At 40.8% G+C, this 20853-nt stretch overlaps 1 protein-coding gene across 5 annotated transcripts in view; it reads left to right on the plus strand.

Moving 5' to 3' along the window:
• MICAL2 (microtubule associated monooxygenase, calponin and LIM domain containing 2) overlaps window positions 1–20853 on the plus strand; it is a 181842-nt gene that overhangs the window by 33115 nt on the left and 127874 nt on the right. For all 5 annotated transcript variants that reach the window (XM_043550236.1, XM_037899826.2, XM_037899828.2 and 2 more), the window contains exon 2: window positions 293–650. In XM_043550236.1, coding sequence (XP_043406171.1) covers window positions 387–650 — 264 coding nt within the window. In that variant the 5' untranslated portion in view covers window positions 293–386. The remainder of the gene's footprint in view (window positions 1–292; window positions 651–20853) is intronic.

Genomic DNA, 20853 nt, shown 5'->3' on the forward strand with positions numbered 1-20853 from the left:
TCCTGGCAAGTAGCCATCGATGGACCTCTCCTCCATGAATTTATCTAGTTCTTATTCTGAACCCTGTTATAGTCTTGGCCTTCACAACATCCTCATTGCAGAGGTGGCATAATTTTATTTATAATTTCTGCAGTTGGTATATTTGATGCCATTACTAACTTTATCTTGCACTTTGGCTCATTTAGAGAGCCTTTCATTTCTGCATGCTTGTATCTAGCTGATTTGAAATATGATTTGTAGGTTTTTGATCTTCATTATGCTGAAAATATGTTAATTTGGCTTTCTTTTCTAGGTATAATATTCTTGGAAGTACTTGATAATATCTATCACCTGTATCAGAGCACCACAGTTCAAGTTTAGTCCTTTTTACACACACTGCTCAGAACATGGGGGAAAACGATGATGAAAAGCACAGCCAAGGTGGCCAGATATTTGAAAATTTTGTACAAGCATCAACATGCAAAGGTACCATTCAGGCCTTTAATATCCTCACCCGTCAACTTGAACTAGATCCATTGGACTACAGAAATTTCTATACTAAATTGAAGTCAAAGGTAACCAGCTGGAAGGCCAAAGCTTTGTGGAACAAGCTTGATAAAAGAGTAAGTCATAAAGAATATAAGCGAGGAAGATCTTGTATGAACACTAAGGTAAGCTGAGAACTTCAATTTCTAATTTATAGTTTAGAACAATTTTTAGTTGCCAAATTTTGCCACTAAAGATAAACAGTTCTGCGTAGTATAAACTATTTTCTTACATAGCAAAGGAGTGGTGGTTATCTGCACAGCACTTACTGGAACCTGGAGATCTGGCTTGTCATGTGGCAGTGACTCTCCTTGTTTCTAGCTATTAAACGATAGTAAACATCAATATTTAAATACCTTCTTATTGTTGCTTTTGCATACAAACGATTCTTGTCGTTTTCCCACTGATGTTACGTGATTGCGAGTAGGGATGTAAATATCATTTTAAAAAGTACCCATTTAAACTATTAAAATGATATCGGTTAACCATTTTACATCCCTAGTTGGTACCCTGTCACCACCCCTTCCTGCGCACTGTCCTGGTGATGGAAGGTGGGGGTGGGAAAAGGGAGAGACCATTCCATGATCCAGGAGTGTTATGGTGGCAGGGAGAACCTGTCATGTGACCAGGAGGTGTCATGGTGACATCAGTCTCCACCGTCACATGACCCGGTCTCCCTCAGTGTGTCGTGGGACTTTGGATAGTTCTGGTCACGTGCCCCTTGCTGCCCAGCTCTCTGGCCGTACCATGGGCCAGGAGGTGGGGAGTGCCCAGCGCCGCCCACCCCCTCAGCCAGTCACATCCAGTGGAAGCAGCCAGCAGAGGCCTGGGTTCTGAGCGGCTGCCCACATGGCAGGAGTCTGGATGGTGTCCGGGGCTCAGCAGAGTCTCATGGGGGGGGCCGGGGCAGCGGGGGAGGGGGCAGTGGCTGCTCCCCAGGCAGGGGGCCCATGCTTGTGGGGGAGGGTATGTGCCCGGCTGGGGTCCCTGTACTGGCTCCTGGTGGGGAGCGAGGCACCCAGCCCTGGTAGCCGGTATTGATGGCCTGAGAGCACAACGTGTTCTGATTGCCCGGGGCTCCCGAACCATCACCATGCAAGGGCAGTTTGGCTTGTTCTGCCCTGGGTGCTGCTGGGGAGTGGGATGCAGATAGGGAAGAGGCGGATTTGTTAATGCACACAGTGTGCTCAGACGTGGGGCAGGGAGTGCAACCAACTTGAGGGAATGACAGCACAAGTAGGGATGTGAAATGTCATGAAATTATTTTACCCATCTGTTTTAAAGATTAACTGCAATATATTAACAGTAAGACTAATACTTATTGGTTAACGGTTGAATATTTTACATTCCTAATTGTGAGTAGAAGAGGAGGCAGTCTGTGTGATTGTGAACAGCATGTTGATGTTCTGTTTCTAGTAAGATATAGTGCAGACCTGATGGAAACCATTGGATTCCAGTGGGTATAAATGCTGGTATAAAAGTTTTATATTAAAGATTTATTTTTAACCAGTTTATGCCACTGGGTCTATCTGGCGATTATATTTCATTTTAGAGTAGCTCACTTGTGACTGTATAAATATGGCTCCCAGTTTTATTGCTGAGTTACAGCTATAAATTATACGAAATCCAGATTGGTCATCTATTGAGAATTCTCAGCCCTCAGATGGACAAATCTAGGGGTTATTGACACTTGTGTAAGTAGAATACAGGGGAGAAACAGGGTATAAAATATACACAGGACTCCAAACCATGAAGGGTTTCATAAATTGAAATCATCATGAATTTCATAGTTGTAATCTCTGCAAAGGGGCAGTGTGGCTTTTTTTACCCACTTCACTCTCCTTAAAGAACAGGGGCTTTTCAAAAGCATCTGGGAGAAAGGGCTCTGAAATCACTTGGAATGCATGTAAGGGCTCCTGTTTTTGTTTGTAAAACTTATCTTTTGGATAAGCTCTTTTTAAAAAAAAAAAAAAAAAAAAAGTTTTGAAATCTCTGCCGCAAGCCTCTCTGGGAAATGAAGAACCAAGAGATTTTGGACCACTAAAGCTTCCTCATCACTTTCCTATCTGCCTCCCACTTCTTCCTCTGTTTGCTTTTTTCCTTCCCTTCCTCCCCTGTCACTTCCATTTTCTCCTATCCTTCCTCTCTTTGTTCTTTTGAAAGAGTTCTTGAATATATGTCAGTGAGCAACTTCATGGTGAATGTATAGTCAGGAAAGGGAAGGAGTGGGGGGCAGGGGGCTGTGTGGGGGGAAAAGCATCTGGCAGTTAATAATTGTCCCGTACTATACTCTATTATTCTCCCTCCCTGCCCTTCCTCATTCCCTCACCCCCAGTTTCTGGTGTCAGCCTGAGGAGATAATAGCAGCAGAAAATAGGTAGTGTTGAAGGCATGTGTAAAGTGTAGGGAGAGCATGGCTCTGCTCTCTGAAGTGTGCCCATACATACAGTGCAAGGCCCTGGTCCTGCAAAGCCTTAAGCATTTGCTTAATGGCACACACTGTGTGAAGTCACACTGAAGTCAATGGCACTCTCAATTTGTAACAATTAAGCACCTATGTAAAACTTTGCAGGATTGTGACCGAAGAGTCTAATCTGCCTCCTGTGGTATTAGTTCTGTGCTTTGGAATAAGGATTTATTTGTACTTATGGGGCATAAATATTTGTATAAACTAATGGACTTGTGTGTATTAATGTTACGGATAAATGTAGGATAACTCATCATAGACAAAAGGGTGCATTTAGGAGGAAGATATATCTGCATTTGTTTTATATTATCTACCATAACAAGACCTATAATTCACTCTCATCAAAGTGAGCTGACTGCATGTGAGAAGAATGAATCTGGAGGTTGCAGCAAATGAAAATGTTAACTGTGGTCTTCAGGCTTAGTGTGGATATCTAGCAAACATTCCTTACATATGAATCATAGTCCCTTGTGAAAGCATATCTGTGCCACATGAATGGTAGGAAACACATTCAGACAAGAGGGCAGACTCTCTGATCATTTCCTTGATGCAATCTGACAGTCCTATTTACAGATCATGATAAAGTATAGATAAGTCATTTTCAGAAATACTAATATCCGATAAAATACTATTGCACAATAGAGAAGGTTAATGGTTAAATATACCGACTCATTACTAGTATGTTTCAGAGTAACAGCCGTGTTAGTCTGTATCCGCAAAAAGAAAAGGAGGACTTGTGGCACCTTAGAGACTAACCAATTTATTTGAGCATAAGCTTTCGTGAGGTACAGCTCACTTCATCGGTTGCATCCGATGAAGTGAGCTGTAGCTCACAAAAGCTTATGCTCAAATAAATTGGTTAGTCTCTAAGGTGCCACAAGTACTCCTTTTCTTTTTACTAGTATGTTGTTAGCTTTGTTGATGATACCAACAAATTGCCATCTTCAAACACCTGTGACTTTCACCTATGCTCTGAATTTGTAGTTGAATAATGGCTCTGAAGTTTTTTGTACATTTTAAGCTTGGTGGTCCAAATTCACCCTCCTCTTCTTGCATCTCATGCAACACTGTAAGCTTCTGTGTATTGCACAGCGTAGAATGTGGCCCAAACTTTCCACTTAGTTATTTATGGAAAAGTGTTGGTTGCAATGGATCAGTTGGAATGAAAATCTTAATGGTTTCATATTTCATCAGACCCCAAAAGTTAGACAAGTGGCTATTTGCAAATACAATTTTGTTTGAAAGCTCAAGGTCTTTATGGCGAAGCTTGGGACATCCTGTTGTTCTTTTCCCTCTGATAGCTCCCCGTATAGCATATCCTTGGGTATGCATCCGTCTTCTAACCTACTCAGATGGCCCAGCCAGCGCAGTCGTACTTGCTTGAGCAGGACTGTCACACTTGGTAAATTTGCCCATTTGAAGACTGTAAAGAGCCTGCAGGAAGCAAGCAGTTCCCAACCGAGACACCCACGTTTGCAATAACTGCCAAAGATCATGCAAATCTTGGTCTGGACTATTCAGTCACATGGGACATTGCAAACCATCTACATCATAAGCTGCAATTCCCACCATCTCTTGCAGACAAAAGGATGCCAACATTAAGTTAGGTGTAAGAACTAATATTTGACTGAAAGGAAATTTAGAATTTAAGGAATGCTGTTTAATTTGTAATATGTTTTTTAAAGATTGGGGGGGGGGGGGAAGCTTCTACTTAAATTTACCTTAGAGGTTTTTTTTGTGGGTTTGGGAACATCCTTAGGGTATTGTTTTAAGTAGAGGCCCCGAGCAGCTTTGCTGGTTATGTTAACTGAACTTGTAACCTTGGTGAGCACAATGACCAATATCATAGTTTGAGATTCCTTTTATATTTTGCTTTATAACCTATCCAACTACCCAAAATCTTCTGCAGTCCTTGGTGGCTGAGATAAAACCAGGGTCTAAACTACCTTTGATCCTTGTTTTACAAAATCAAAATTGGCCACTTTACCTGATGTCTTGTCATCGCTTTCACAGTGCTTACAAGGTCCATTTGCTGCACAAACCTTTTTGACACACTTAAGTGACTTGTAATTTCCTCTATATTGTGTAGTGTACTAATATACATGGAAGCATATAAAAAATATGAGCTCTTATTTCCTAAAGAATGTTCCACTCCAATTAAGTAGTAATAATCCTGTGCATTAGTTGTCATTTAAGAATCATGTCAAATTCTATTTTGAAGTTTTTACAGTAAAAGGAAGGACTTCAAAAGTTGGGAGGACTTGAAAACTCTTCACACTTTAAAAACCACTTTTTCAGTCACCTATCTCAAAAACGACAGTCATTTAACCTTAAACTTTGCAAAAGAAATCAAAATAAAAAAAACTCTACTCTAAAGAAACACCACTCACAACATTTCAGGCATAAAGGAACCTTTTTCAAATGCTAGAAATACTGTATGTTTATTTAATAAAATAAAAAACTGCTTCTCTCTCTCCTTCCCAGATGTGTAATGTTATAATGAGTGCATTAACTATGGAGTTACTACCCTGACTCTCCTGTCCTACATAATCCACCTGGATTACAAAAATACAAATTTGTTTTCAGCATCGAAAATATAGGACAATATAGGAAAGCATAGTAATACTCACTCACTCACTCACTCACACTCTCTCTCTCCTCCCTCTCCCCCTCCCCAAACAAACAAACTCACTCCTGATACCGTCCTTTCAGATTTCAGAGTGGTAGCCATGTTAGTCTGTATCAGCAAAAAAATCTAAGGAGTACTTGTGGCACCTTAGAGTCTAACAAATTTATTTGGGCATAAGCTTTTGTGGGCTAAAACCCACTTCTTATGCCCAAATAAATTTGTTAGTCTCTAAGGTGCTACAAGTACTCCTCCTTTTTTTTATTTTTTCCCACTGCCTTTTAGTGTCTTCTCTACCCCTAGTTTCAGAGTAGCAGCCATGTTAGTCTGTATCCACCAAAAGAAAAGGAGTACTTGTGGCACCTTAGAGACTAACATTTATTTGAGCATAAGCTTTCGTGAGCTACAGCTCACTTCATCGGAGTGAATCCATAGGCCAGGCAACACTTGCAGTGTTCTCTTGCTTAGAGCTTGTTCCTCTTTTTTTTAAAATAGCCTCTGCTACCTTTTCTGTTCCCCACCCCCCACCCCCTCTTTCACTGGGAAATTTCCACACTCCAAAGTTAGCTCCCTCAGCTTCTGGGCAGAGAGTAGTTCAGTCAATGGCTCTGCTAATAGCAAGCCTATTGTTTCACTAGAGTGGAACTATTCAGTGATGATGGCCCTTGATCCAGTCAGAGCTTCCCAGAATCCGGGTGTGTCTACGCTGTCCCACAGTTAGGACAATAGGGGTCTGAACAATATTGAGCACCAAGGTGCTAATCTGTAACTCCCCTAGGTGGACACTGCAAGCATGAACTAAAAGGCTCCAAATTCCCGTTCACATAGTCCTCCATATGAGGTAGGAACCTTTTAGTTCGCACACCCACATGGGAGAGTTCCAGCTCAGCACTCCATTCGCACTGATATTCACATCCCCGAACAGCAGTGTAGACATGCCCATAGTCTCTGTACTAGGTTCCAAGTTCCTGCTACCAAATACATGCTCAAAGCCTCACTTAAGTGTTCATTAAAAATGAAAGTTGACGTACAACACGGTGTTCAGAAAGCCAGAATGGAACTCATAAACTGACACAGACGTATCCTCCCAGTCAGTCATATAAGCATGATCTGACTGCTTAAAAGATAAGGGATACTTAAAAAACCAAACTATTACTACTAAAAATTTCCTTCGAGAGAACAGTGCTGCCTACATATCAGTACTAGGTACTCGCCAGAGCTTATTTCACATCTTCTCATTAACTATTTACACTAGAAAATTAAACTGTTTTGAACCATTTCCTTGTGTTAATGACTACTTTTTCCTAGGTTTGCATATTCTTTTTGTATAGAAACAGTGTAATTTAATATGCTATCACTATGTGGAAGTTGCTGCTGCTGGTGGTGTAAAAAATATAGAAACAAGTGAATTCTCACACTTGTCAGTTCTTTTGGTTAAGTAGGTACAGTAAACACTCAGCTTATTATTACAGTGCTTGACTTCAAATTTGATATATGCAGAACATTGTGCGTGTATGCAGGATTATTAATAGGACCAGGATATGAATCAGTTGAGAGGGTCTGATCTCAGAAATCATAAGTAAAGTTGGAGTGGCTTGTGATTTAACCAGAATACCAACATCTAGCTGTGTCTTCATAATATAGCCACTTTCATTCATTAATTATAAAATAGGGCAATTTTATCTGCCAGGCCCTTGTTTCTTCCTTTCCACAGTGTATGCCATTGAATAACTCTTTTCCCTCATGTACATGAGTGGATTTTTTTTCATCTCTAAAAAAAATCTACTGAATGCACCGTAGATTAAGCAAATCTATTTTTAACAAAGAGTTGAGGATGGCAGATTTATTGCCAACCCATGCTGTGTGCTACCATGTAGTATGGTCCAAAGACGCTAAACTGGGCAGATGACTCATATTGGCACTCTTGCATCTTAGCCATGTACAAAATATCTGCCATTCTCATTGGTCTTTAGTTTGGACAAAAACTTGTGACTTGCAAGCAGAAAGTTGGAGCATTGTAAGTACACAGTGGACAATATATTTGTTTTCTGGAGGTCCTGTTTTCTTGAAGGTGCTGAACAAAAGCTTCTCATAGTTAAACTAATCCTCCAGTATGTTTTAACTGAAACACTGGCAGATTTATCTTCCCCCTGCCCCCTCCCGCCCCCAGTACTGTCACTTGTGATCCACCTAATGCTTTTTCCAGAGACTCCTCACTCTGCATTCTATTTACTTTAAAATATTTCAGAATGTTCACTACAGATGGAAGATTTAAAATCTCCTAATTTTGCTCTTAATTAGAAGCCAAGTGACTGAGTCACTTAAACCAAAATAGAGGTTAACCTCTTGAAAACCAGGTTTGAAATGGCTGAGATTTTAAAGTTTTTAATAATCAAGCTTTATAATGAAAACCATCTATTTTATCTAAAATAGCACTGATAACTCTCCTTGGATAACAGAGCAAAATGACACAGCTGACCATTGTATTTTTTTTATATTTGATGACCAAAATGGCATTCATATGTTCAGTAACATTAAATTAATGGATCATTATCTAATCCATTGGGTATTTTTTTTTAATTTTTGTGATTTTTTTTTTTTAAATCACCATTAATTCTTTTGGGTTTACTGTACAGCAGATGTAACATGTAATCACACAATCTTTCCATGATGATGTTGGATTAAACTCCATCTATGTGAAGTGTTACCATAAGTTCTAAAGCCTGTTTTGCAACACTGGAAGCCACAGTTAGGAAATTGCACTAATCATTGTCCTTTATGCCTCTGAAGATATAGATAATATAAAAGATGTGCAAAACTGCATCTAATTACTGTTTTACTAAAGACAATCTCTGTGGCATATTGTAGCAAGCAGGTTGGTCTCTGTATATTCATCAACAGGTCATTAACTATCATAATAGAAATTAAGTACCATAATTATAGTAAGTTCTGATGAGCAAACTGTGCACAAAAATACATTTTGATATCAACTTCTTTATTTAAACAAAAGCGGGCAAAAAACACTTCTCTTCAACCCTTCAATTTAGGCTGAACTACTGGTCCTGAAGTTGTGAAGCTGCTGGTGGTACTACCAACATATTCCACTGACTTAAATGGCAGCTGTGAGTGTTTAGCGCGCTTAAAAATCACATCACTTACTTAAGTGGCCAGGTTACTTTATTTTTGTAATTTATGGCTTGGGTGCCTAGAGCCTTGGAGAGGGTCCTCTTTTAATTCTTTTATAAATCTATATAAATAAAATTTATAGAGTGCTTTGAGTTCAGGGAAGGCTGTGGGATTATCTATGAAATTGTAGATTTCTACTGGGGGAAAGGAGAAAATGCGTGGATAGGGACAACATGTTACAGCAGAGTTCTTTAATTGTTGATGATGGGTTCAGACTATTTTTACTGTTTCTTCAAGAAATATTTTTTTGTCTCTGAAAAGAGTCAGGGTGGTGAAAGGATGTGGTTTGTTTTGAGAGAATGATATCTGCTAAGTATCTGACTCTCTGAATCACTCTGTTTTCAAAGCAGGCCAAATTACATCACCAAAGGCAAAGTTTCGGTATTTGATTCGATAATGAAATCACTTTATTTTTCTTAGAACTTGTATAAATTATACTACACATGTTTTGTCAGGTACCAACTTTCCATTTTTTATCATTCATGAGAAACTGTAATCTACAGCCAGGAGAACCTAATCAGAATGCCTGATGAAAAGTTTACAAAAATGTTAAAGATGTTTGGAAGTATTAAGGTATCTGTGGAAAGGAACTTCTCCTATTTCACAAAAAGAAAAGGAGGACTTGTGGCACCTTAGAGACTAACAAATTTATTTGAGCATAAGCTTTCGTGATCTACAGCTCACTTCATCGGAATGCATCCGATGAAATGAGCTGTAGCTCACGAAAGCTTATGCTCAAATAAATTTGTTAGTCTCTAAGGTGCCACAAGTCCTCCTTTTCTTTTTGCGGATACAGACTAACACGGCTGCTACTCTGAAACCTCTCCTATTTCACGAATTTCCAAGATATTCCTTTTTTGTAGAGATTTCCACTAACCTAGATGTCTACACTCAAGCTTGCTTTTACACAAATCACTGATATTGTTGCTGTCACATGGTTTAATTAAATTTGACTCACTTGAGATTATCAAGAGATTACAGTGAGATACCTTACTTTATTATGACATTTTGGTGGATTGGATTTATGACTATGTGAAAATAGTAAGGACACATATCCATCCAAATTACAGGGTGGTTTTCCTAATGTGTGCCAAACCAAAGGAAACAGAGTTCTCCAATGCAGCTTCAGGAGTACAGGCCTGCCAGACAGTTGCTTTCCTTTGTTGATGGTTTGGGGTCAGATCTTTGTTTCTGTCTAGGGAACAGAGAGTCAAACTGAGCTCTGATACAGCTTTATTGTTAGTTACATTACAAGCTTCTATTTTTTTAATTTTTGTACAGATAAGTGAGGAAATACATAATTTTGGTACCAAGAAAGGATTATGCATTTGGCTGAGAACAGAATAGGTTCCAGATGTAAGGCTGTTTCTTGTAGAACAGGTGCCTCTCTTATTTAAGTTCCCATGCCTATTTTGAGAACCGGCTAGTTTTTTTCTGTTGACATAACATAAGGCATGTTACTTTGCTGTTTTGAGAAGCATGCATTTTATCAAGAAAAAGCATGATGCGCGTTTGTGTCAAAGTTTATTAAGACACACATTCTGTAGTTTTTCTGTATGTACAAGAGGCACTGTAGCACATAGATACATTTTGTCACCTTTTTTTGGAATACACAAAACCCTGATTTCTCCCCCCTCCCCCCCTAACAGTTTTAATAGCTGTAGTTAGTTGTGGCATAGACAAAGATAACTCACTGGAGAGTGTGTGTGTGTGTTTAATGCAGTGAATAGTCTGAAAGTTGGGAGAAATGATACTTGTCTCCCTCTCCCACAATACTTTAAAGCCTTTCTTCTATACACTTCAGATGCAGAGAGTAATAGAAGACTTGGCTCTAGAGTGGGAGACTGATATATATTAATGTGTTTGCATATGCCCAAAACACCAAAATACATCGTGCACAGAAGTATCCAGGTTCTTGGCCAAACTAGCAAATTAACCTGGTTTTGACATGTCCTTAGCTACGATATAAATCGAAAGGCTCACAAGATGGTGGGAATATATGAGAAGAGTTATAGTGGTTCAGGATTCCTTATGATAACCACATATTACTATGCTTTCCCATTTCTGGGCTATTTAAAGTGTAATCTTAACTCCCTGGCATTCAGATGTGTTATGCAGGTTTTTATGTTCTTAATCTGTAGTGTAAAATGTTGTTGTTTTTGTGGTAGAAGAAAAACCTTAACAGAGAAAATTAAACTGGATTATTATTCACTGTTTCTATTTAACTAAGTCTTTTGGTAATTTTCTCTCAATAAAATATTGATGAGGATGACATTTTAAACATATTTAGGTTTAACAGCTGTAAACAAATTGGATATGGGTTTGTATAACTGAGTCCATTTCAAATGGAGAGACTGTTTAAAAGAAAACCATCAAAATCAACTGGCCAAACATCTTTTTTTGACACAAAAGTAAATAAGGAAGAATAACTAATTATTAGAGCTGAGCTCCCCAAAAGGATTGACCCTTCCAGATGTTTTTGCAATGTCGTTCTCCACGTGTGGGTTTATTTTGATTAAATGGCTTTCTGCTTTGTGGTTCCCCTTGGTCTGGCTGAACAAGCAGTAGGAGGATGCAGTCACCACACGGTGAAGCACTGGAATAAACAGCCTCAGATCTCTTGTAATTAGCAGTGGGCTTTTAGTGTTAAAAAACCTAACAAACGCACAGTATGCACCCGGTGAAGTGAGCTGTAGCTCATGAAAGCTTATGCTCAAATAAATTGGTTAGTCTCTAAGGTGCCACAAGTACTCCTTTTCTTTTTGCGAACACAGACTAACACGGCTGTTACTCTGGAACCTAACAAACCCTCTTCATCAGAGGTCAATACATTTGATGATTATTTTCTTTTGATTTTGTGACCAAAGTAACAGCTCCCATAGATAACTGTGTTCTAAACGATTTGTGCTAAAAGGTAAGACATTGTTTCCTTGGTGTTGCAGGAGGCTCGTGCACCTCCGCTTCTGATACATAATGGTCTACACGCCTGTGAACTCACAATATTTTGGTCTCATTTCAGTTTATTGGGTTTAGCTGTGGGTGCTGATTGTATTTGTGGCCTGTGATATACAAGAGGTCAGACTAGACGATCTGGTGGTTCCTTCTGCCCTTGGAGAGACAGTTTATGTAAAAAGGTTTCCTGTCATTTTTTCCTGGACCTCCCTTTATTATCTCTGGGATGTTACAGTTGGTGCAAGCTGTATTTCTGAACAGATCTTCAAAACGAGAAGTGCTGTAGACAGGAAACCATAACCTAAGGCCTATGTTTCTGATGGCTCGCAATGCTGCAGTTTCGGCTTGCAACACTGCAGTTTCAGCTCTCTGTCTCTGAACTGGCAAGTAGTCTATTGGCACCAGAATATGTCTGTGCTGGCAGGACTTCTGATGAGGTTTTTTTTAATGTTCTGAGATATGGCAAATGGAAGGGCAAACTTTGCATCACCTTCTGCTATCTGAAGAGGAATGCCTTACTCTCCTTTTTCACAGGCTGTAAAATCACCTCAGTTAATGGCAATTACATCTGGAAATCAATAAGTGCCCTGGACCTCTAATTTTCACCACTGATGAACCAGTTAGGAGTCGGGGGCAGATGGGAGAGGAGGAGGATGCAGCCTTTTACTGAGTAAAAGATCTGTACTGTAGGAACTTACTGTCTCTTCTACTTACTGCTTATGAGTAATTAAGAATTGGGAAACATTTTGTTTGCAAAAAAAAAATCATTTGCAGTAGTAGGCCTTTTCTGCTTATAAGGGTGTGTGTGCGCTTGCGTGTACGTAAAAGATATCATGAACACCAGCACTGCCACCTAAGAGTTTTCCTTATAAGCTAATTGTATCCAGAATTTGTAATTCTGCTTTGAAAATGGCTGATGATCCCCAACTAGTTTTTAATCCAACTTTTAGATGTCTCCTTTCTACAGAAGAAAGTACTGCAGCAGTGCCACCTCCCCCAGCTACTCTACCAGTGTCCTTACATTGGAAGCTGGGGGGACACACTCTAGGAATGAAAGATTAATTCAGTCAATCTCCATTGTCTATTCTGTCCTTGAACACACTCTGAGACAGCCAACAAGGGTGCTCATTATTGTCAGTAGTAGTGATGATGGACACTTGAATAGTGAAAGTTGAAACAAGGCTACCAAATGCCTTTCAGGTGATACGGACTTTCAACCTGGACTGTATTCACATGGCCCCTTAGGGTATGTCTACACTGCAATTAAACACTCACAGCTTGGGCTACAGGGCTGTAAGCCTGTTGTGTGGATGAGGGGTCGGTAACCTTCGGCACGTGGCCCGTCAGGTAATCCGAAGGTGGGCCACAAGACATTTTGTTTACGTTGAGCATTCGCAGGCATGGCCCCGCAGCTCCCAGTGGCCATGGTTCGCCATTCCTGGCCAATGGGAGCTGCGGGAAGTGGTGGGCCGCCGCAAGCTGCAGCCACTGGGGGTTGCGGGGGGGCCTTGCCTGCAGACGGTCAATGTAAACAAAATGTCTTGCGGCGCACCTTCAAATTTCCCTGATGGGCCGCGTGCCACAGTTTGCTGACCCCCTGGTGTAGACGCTTCTGCTGGAGCCTGAACTTTGGGACACTGTGCGGTGGGGAGGGTCCCAGAGCCTGGGCTCTGCCTGAGCCCAAATGTTTACACTGCAACTTTCCAGCCTGACAGCCTGAGCCCTGAGAGCCCGAGTCCAGGCTGACCTGTGTCAGATAAGTGTTTAACTGCAGTATAGCTCATGCTCAAATAAACTGGTTAGTCTCTAAGGTGCCACAAGTACTCCTTTTCTTTTTACGAATACAGACTAACACGGCTGTTACTCTGAAACCTGTACTATTAATTTGGGCTTGAATAGAGACTGGGAGTGGCTAAGTCATTATGCAAGGTAGCCTGTCTCCCCTTGTTTTTTTCCTGCAAAACCCCCCCCAAGACGTTCTGGTTAAACTTGGATTATTGCTGTGCACATTGTAAGATGAGCTGTTGCCAGCAGGAGAATGAGTTTGTGTGTGTGGTTTTTGGAGAGGGGGGTGTGTGGGGGGGGGGGTGAGAAAACCTGGATTAGTGCTGGAGGTGACCCACCTTGATTATCATGCACATTATAAAGAGGGGTTTCAAAGGGGGATGGGCTGTTGCCAGCAGGAGAGTGAGTTTGTATGTGTGTGGGGGGGGGCGGGGGGGGAAAGGGTGAGAAAACCTGGATTTGTGCTGGAAATGGCTCTACTTGATGATCACTTTAGATAAGCTGTTGCCAGCGGGGGAGTGGGGTGGGAGGAAGTTTTGTTTCATGGTCTCTGTGTGTATATAATGTCTTCTGCAGTTTCCACGATATGCTATGCATCCGATGAAGTGAGCTGTAGCTCACGAAAGCTCATGCTCAAATAAACTGGTTAGTCTCTAAGGTGCCACAAGTACTCCTTTTCTTTTTGTTAGAGATAAGAGCTTCTGAATCCATTCCATTGAGCTGTCATGTCCCTTGTAACTATCTTCTCCTATCAGATGATGGACTTCTTTACATACAGGAAAATTTCACTTTTAGTGGATATTGCTTGTAGCGATTGTTTAGGTGCATGAACCAAAGATGCTAATTATTGGATGGTGGCTTTGCCTACACTTCCATCAGTAATTTGCACTACCACATTTAAATAAATAATAAGAGGGATTAAAAAGAGCTTGTTACAAGAAATGCTTCTCTTAATCTTTCACTGGTGTAGTCATTTCATATAATGATAATAATCAATAATCTGTCGCTTGCTGCTTCCTCCCAGCCTTTTACTCTTTGTCATCCCTAACAAACTGTACAGTTTAGATGAGAGACAATCGCTGGGGCAATTGACAATCCAGATCAAAGAAATGTTGGAAGGGATGTCAGTTCAATGTCCTGGAAAGCACTGTCTGCTCCCAAATAATTTAATAATAATTTATGCCCATCAGTAAGTCTTCAGTTGTAAGAAGAAAACTGGAAGTAATTTCTGATTTAAGGTGTGGAATTTGCCTGCACGTAAAGAATGGCACAACTTGTAGGAGTGCCAGTCTTACCCAATTATAACCTGACTGACCTGCCTTGGCGCATGTCTCGTAGAACTTGCTCTGTCCTCACAATGCCCACAGTTTGCTTCTGTGAATTTATCTAGTTTAGGAAGTTCATTGTTTGTCAGTCCACGGTGACACAAGGATCAATGCTTGTGATTATTCTGTCAGAATTGCATGTATTTGGAATGTGAAAACAGTTGTAATTACAAAGCCACATACATATAAACTTATATATAGAAATGCCATGTTTCCTTTCTATTGTCTTGTACATTGACATAAATTGGCGCTTCATATAGCTTGTGTTCTTCTGTCCACTGCTGAATGCTACTTCCTCCGAATTCTCCCTGCCTTGTATATGCACACTTAATGTTTTCTTTCCTTTTCCAAAGGCCTTCCTTCTGGCAACAAAGGCTCTAGCTGCCTCTTGACCTCAAAGCCTGTTAATATTTCTGCAACCCTTTTTTGTCCAGGACAACGGAGGTCCCTGAACTCAGATTCCCTACAGTGTCTTAGGCTATCACCAGACTAGTATGCTGGCTTTGTGAGGGAGTGTTATGTTAACACACTGTACTATTGGAAACATTCCCAATAATTGTTAGAGTAAAGGTACACGCTCTAATTCTGCTTAGAATTTATCACTGTTCTGGGTTTCTCTGCCTGTTGACACTGGAAAACGACGGCACGTACAATGCTGAATGGCCAGTCTGTACATTGTATCTAGAATCGCAAAATTCAGGAAATAAGTTTTTATTTAGAGATCGATGTTGAATGTACAAGTGTGATTGCCTTGGAAAACCTCAACTTCCCACTCTAGGGAGTGACCTTCAACATTGCTAGTTAAGATGGGAGTTGATGATGGTACTGAAGAGCAAAATGCATCCTTGATCAGAGGCAGGTTTTTTTTTTTTTTCTTTTGAAATATGGGAGGGATGGACTGGAAGGGAAATGACCTCAGGAACCTAGAATTATTACTTATGAAGTATTGCATCCCACACTTAACTATAACTGCCTCTTGTTATACAGTCACTATGCTTATGATGATTAGACTAGATGAGAGTAAATTGTCGGCTCCTTTACAAACCTGGATTCCACTTCAAATGTGATTGTTTGTTACTACGTAAGCTCAGTCGTCATAGGTTAGCTTCTAAAGAATCAAATCTCTTGGAATTTGCCTGCCATAGAATAACCAATATTTAATTAAAACTGCAAATTAAACTATTCTGTGAAATGTCCTGAGACAGTGACGTGACGTGACTTGACTTAAAAACATACCATGTGATTTTTTAAAAATCCTGTAAACTTCTTGTTCTAAACATATATTTTTACCTGCTAATACTGAGTGGATTTGCTGCATCTGCTGTGCTCTCCGTAAAGTGAAAAGGAGTAGTTGTGGCACCGTAGACTAGCAAATTTATTTGAGCATAAGCTTTCGTGAGCTACAGCTCACTTCATCGGATGCATGCCGTGGATATTTTCCACTAAGGTGCCACAAGTACTCCTTTTCTTTTTTCTCTGTAAAGTGTTAGCCCAGGGAGCTTCATTTTAACCTTGTCTTTGCATGCATGAGCAGTATATAGTTACTGGATTTATTTTAAATATCTAAAACAAGAATACTGTTTCTCTTCTTGGAAATGTTGATTGTACTGTATGTTCCTAGCTATACTGTGTGACAAAGTTCCTCCTCTACCTTGGTGGGTCTTGTGCTTATTGGCGGATTTGCTCGCCTCAGAGATTCACAGCAGCCCTCAGTTTGGCCGTTTTCGTGAACCTACAGTCCAAGTCAACTCCTCCTGTGTCTGACCAGGAGTTGGAAGGTTTGGGGGGAACCCGGGCCCGCCCTCTACTCCGGGTTCCAGCCCAGGGCCTTGTGGAATGCAGCTGTCTAGAGTGCCTCCTGGAACAGCTGTGTGACAGCTACAACTCCCTGGGCTACTTCCCCATAGCCTGCTCCCAACACCTTCTTTATCCTCACCATAGGATCTTCCTCCTGGTGTCTGATAATGCTTGTACTCCTGTTTTCCAGCAGGTACACGTTCTCACTCTCAGCTCCTAGTGCCTCTTGCTCCCTGCTCCTCACACACACGCCACAAACTGAAGTGAGATCCTTTTTAAACTCAGGTGCCCTGATTAGCCAGCCTTAATTGGCTGCAGGTGTTCTAATCAGCCCGTCTGTCTTAATTGTTTCCAGAAAGTTCCTGATTGTTCTGGAACCTTCCCTGTTGCCTTACCCAGGGAAAGGGACCTGTTCAACCTGGGGCTAATATATCTGCCGTCTGTCACTCTCCTGTAGCCATCTGGCCCGACCCTGTCACAACTGATACAATTAAAAGACCTATGGCATGATTTTTATTACAAGACTCTAAGGACACCTGGATAAGCAAGAATTGTTACAGTGTAATATGCTGTCTCTGCAAACAGATATGGCTGTGTACAATAGTAATATTCTTACTGTATATTACCAGTTCCTCCTCCCCTCCTCGAAAAAGATTGTGGCTGTTGACCAGCTTGCCAGAGCTGCCCTGTAATCCCATATTCTCCCCCCCCACACACACTTTCATTTAAGGAGGCACATAGTGTGACTTCCATTCCTCAAGCCAGAACAGACTCCCTTCAGAATCTATTAGCCTTGCTTGTTACAGCCCTGATCCTGTAATCACACAGTAACCTTTCTCATGTAACTAGTCCCATTGACTTTAATGAGGTTACTTTTCCAAGAGTAAAGTTACTCACATAACCCACATTTGGGGCTTCAGTCTGGATCTGAAGTGTGGTTAGGGCACCAGCATTAGGACTTAGGAGACTTGGGTTCAAGTCCATACTCTGCCATGTAATTTCTCTGTGATCTTGGGTAAGTACTTTAGCATCTCTGTGTGTAGGTACTTGGGCAGGCTGGGGTCAGGGAGAGACTACAGCACTTGTATCTCCCAGGGATGTTGGGAGGATCAGTACTCAAAAATTGTGAGATGCTCAGTTACTATGCTGAGGGGGACATATAAGTACCATAGATAAATACAGACAAGCAGGTAACACTTGAAATGGGTGAGGAACTCTCTCCTCCCTAGGGGTTTAGCTTTCTACCTTTTCAGCCATTTTTGGCTCACAAGTGTGACAATGAAGAATTCAAAGTTTCTAGAGACACTTGTGTAGATTCTGTGTGATGTCTACCAATTTACAATTATTTTTTTAAAAGCTATAAACTCTTAAAGCTCTTTGGAAGCTGAGAAACTTAAATATGACAAAAAGCTAATGAGAGAGCTGTATTGTACTAAAAGAAGCTAAAATCCAAAGTAAATGGTATAGCTTGGCATGGTTCAGTTTTCCAGTTTTAAAAATGAAGGTACCAGTGTATCTCAAAATCCCTATAAATTTACTGTTTCAATGTGTACGTGGAAACACACATTTGTTGGATAATGGAGCATAAATTCTGGATTTCTTGCATATGACATGTTTTTTTAATTTTGAGTTGTATGACAAACCCTTGTATGTGAACCAAATGCTAATACATAAATCCGAGAGACCTAAATATATGGATATTTGGAATTATTATTTTTTTTAAATATGAAAAGTATCTGCATTTTTCCAACAAGAAGGGACAATGTCCTGATTTAGAATATCTGTCCACTCACTTAAAAAATCCTGATAAAGAAGGGCCAACTGATTCAATGCATTAATGCACATGTTTCACCTCTGACCATATGTGCCAAAAAAAAAGAGAGACAATAAAGATAAGTACTCTTTGTTAAGAAATTATTTTCCCATAAGCACTCTATAGATTCCTGGATGGATTCCACTGGCAAGTAGCTGGAGAGTTCAGCTGTGGATACAACAGCTGAAGGATTTGCAAATTTGTTGGAATACAACAGCTGAAGGAATGCCAAATTTGGAATTAGACCAAATTTGTAAACTTTAAATCCTTGGTACATGCCTTTTTAAAAGCCAGTATGGGAGTTTCTGTGTCTTTGTCACCTATCTCCAGGAGCTTTGAAATCAGAAACTAGCAAAGTTGGCTGGTTCATTAGCCTTTTATCCTTGGAGACCTATAGTCAAATGATGCTCAGGTCGTAAGCAAAAGTCAGTTTTGGTGACAACACGCTACTCTCCTGTGGTCAGTTGCCCACGTGACAATACAGCACACAACTTCACGTAATTGAAGTCTGTGAAAAATTTATTCAAAGCTCAGTGTCTTTTGCCGCATATAGTGATTAAAGATACGTAAGCTTACATATTTACCTCTTCTGTTGTTTAAACTTCACCAACATCTTATTTCTGTACTCCTTGATTTTAAAAATGCACATCCAACAACCTGTAAGTAAGCTTACAAACATTTGAGACAATATGAAGATGAGTAATGTATGGAATGACTTTCAATGTGTAAAGTTAAGCACACACAAGTCTTTAAGATTGGATCATGTCTCATTAAAGAGACACAGTTAACTGAAAATTCACACGGCATAGCTAGGGAAGAACGCTTTCTTGTGCAGACAGTTACTATCGGTCAGTGCCGGGCATGAGGAACCGGTCGAAACTGGTCCTCAACCGGCCTTGACTGCCTCATGTGGCCTCTTGCCAGTAAAGGAGCACAACCCCTTAGTAAATATACATGAGCTGTTACTGTGAAGTGTTTATTAATGCCTGCTATCCGCCCCTTTGTTGGACTCCATCCCAGGCATTGCTCCGGTGCGCTGGGCTCTCCGCCTCCGTGACAGCAACGCTTGGAGTCCCTGTTGTGGGTGTGTCACTTACCTTCAATAAAGCCAATAATTCGCCGCTTTGCCGTATTTGAGCCTCGCTTTTTCAGAGCATCCCTGCCAGGCCTCCCGGGCCTAGAACAGAACACCCACAAAAATGGTCAGGGGCATTTGGAGGCAGATCTAGTATCTGAAACATCTTTTTAACTTGGTTTCAGGTTGGCAGTCATTCTTTTTAATATTGACCTTCCACAATATCTCCCATCATACCCTTCCTAAACTTACTGCCACCTCCATCAAGAAAAAGCCTAAAGGCTTGTCTACACTTGCAGCACTGCAGCCACTGTAGTGCTTAGTGAAGACGCTACCTACTCCAACGGGAGAGCTTCTCCCATCGGTGTAGGTACTCTACCTCCCTGAGAGGCAGTAGCTATGTTGACGGGAGAAGACCTCCCATCGACATAGTGCTGTCTACACTGGGAGTTCAGTCGGTATAACTGCTTTGCTCAGATGTGTGGATTTTTCACACCTCTGACTAACATAGTTATACTGACAAGTTTGTAGGTAGACCGGGGCTTGGTGTCTTATTTTGTCACCTTTTAATTGGACTCCTTGTGTAGTAAGGTACTCTTTCACATAAGGGTGGGTGTAAGGCCATGCCTAGGGAGTACACCATGCTCCATGAGAGAGTGAATTACAGTGTCAAGGGCTGTCCCCAAGGATACTCTGCCTTCCATTTCTCTGGTGTGTAGCCCTAGGGACTCGTGATGACATCTCCTCGTGATGACATCTCCTCGATGGTGGTTCCCAGGGAGCCAGGTCTTTCTCATATGTAGGCCCTGATCTAGCAGAGCGCTTAAATCCAATGGGACTATGCATGTTAGACTGGGGCCATTGGCTAGCCAGGGCTTGAATCATAATATTATATATTATTATTACATATTGCTAGTTTTTTGTCACACTTATTAGCTTGTTTTTTTTAAAGGAAAGTTTTGAGTGTGCATATCTTATTTTGACAGAATCCTACATGCAGGATTATGTCTTTTTAAAAATTGGATATTACCATTTTCTGTCACATTATACTATTTAATCTATATTGGTTATTCTGGTCTGTTGATTCAGGGACACATTTCTCATCTGACTGCACTTTTACATCCTATGACTGACAACGAGCTTATGTGCTAAAATTGAAACTGGCAAATAAAGCAGCCAGAAATTGTCATGAATCTCCTACAGAGCACCCATGCACCTGCCAGAAATGCTTCAATTTTTACTTTTAGAGATAAAATAAGGAGAACAGTGCCGGGGAGATCTTTCCATCGACGCTTCTGTTAG

Source organism: Chelonia mydas, chromosome 6, assembly GCF_015237465.2.
Source record: "Chelonia mydas isolate rCheMyd1 chromosome 6, rCheMyd1.pri.v2, whole genome shotgun sequence".
Taxonomy (NCBI): Eukaryota; Metazoa; Chordata; order Testudines; family Cheloniidae; genus Chelonia; species Chelonia mydas.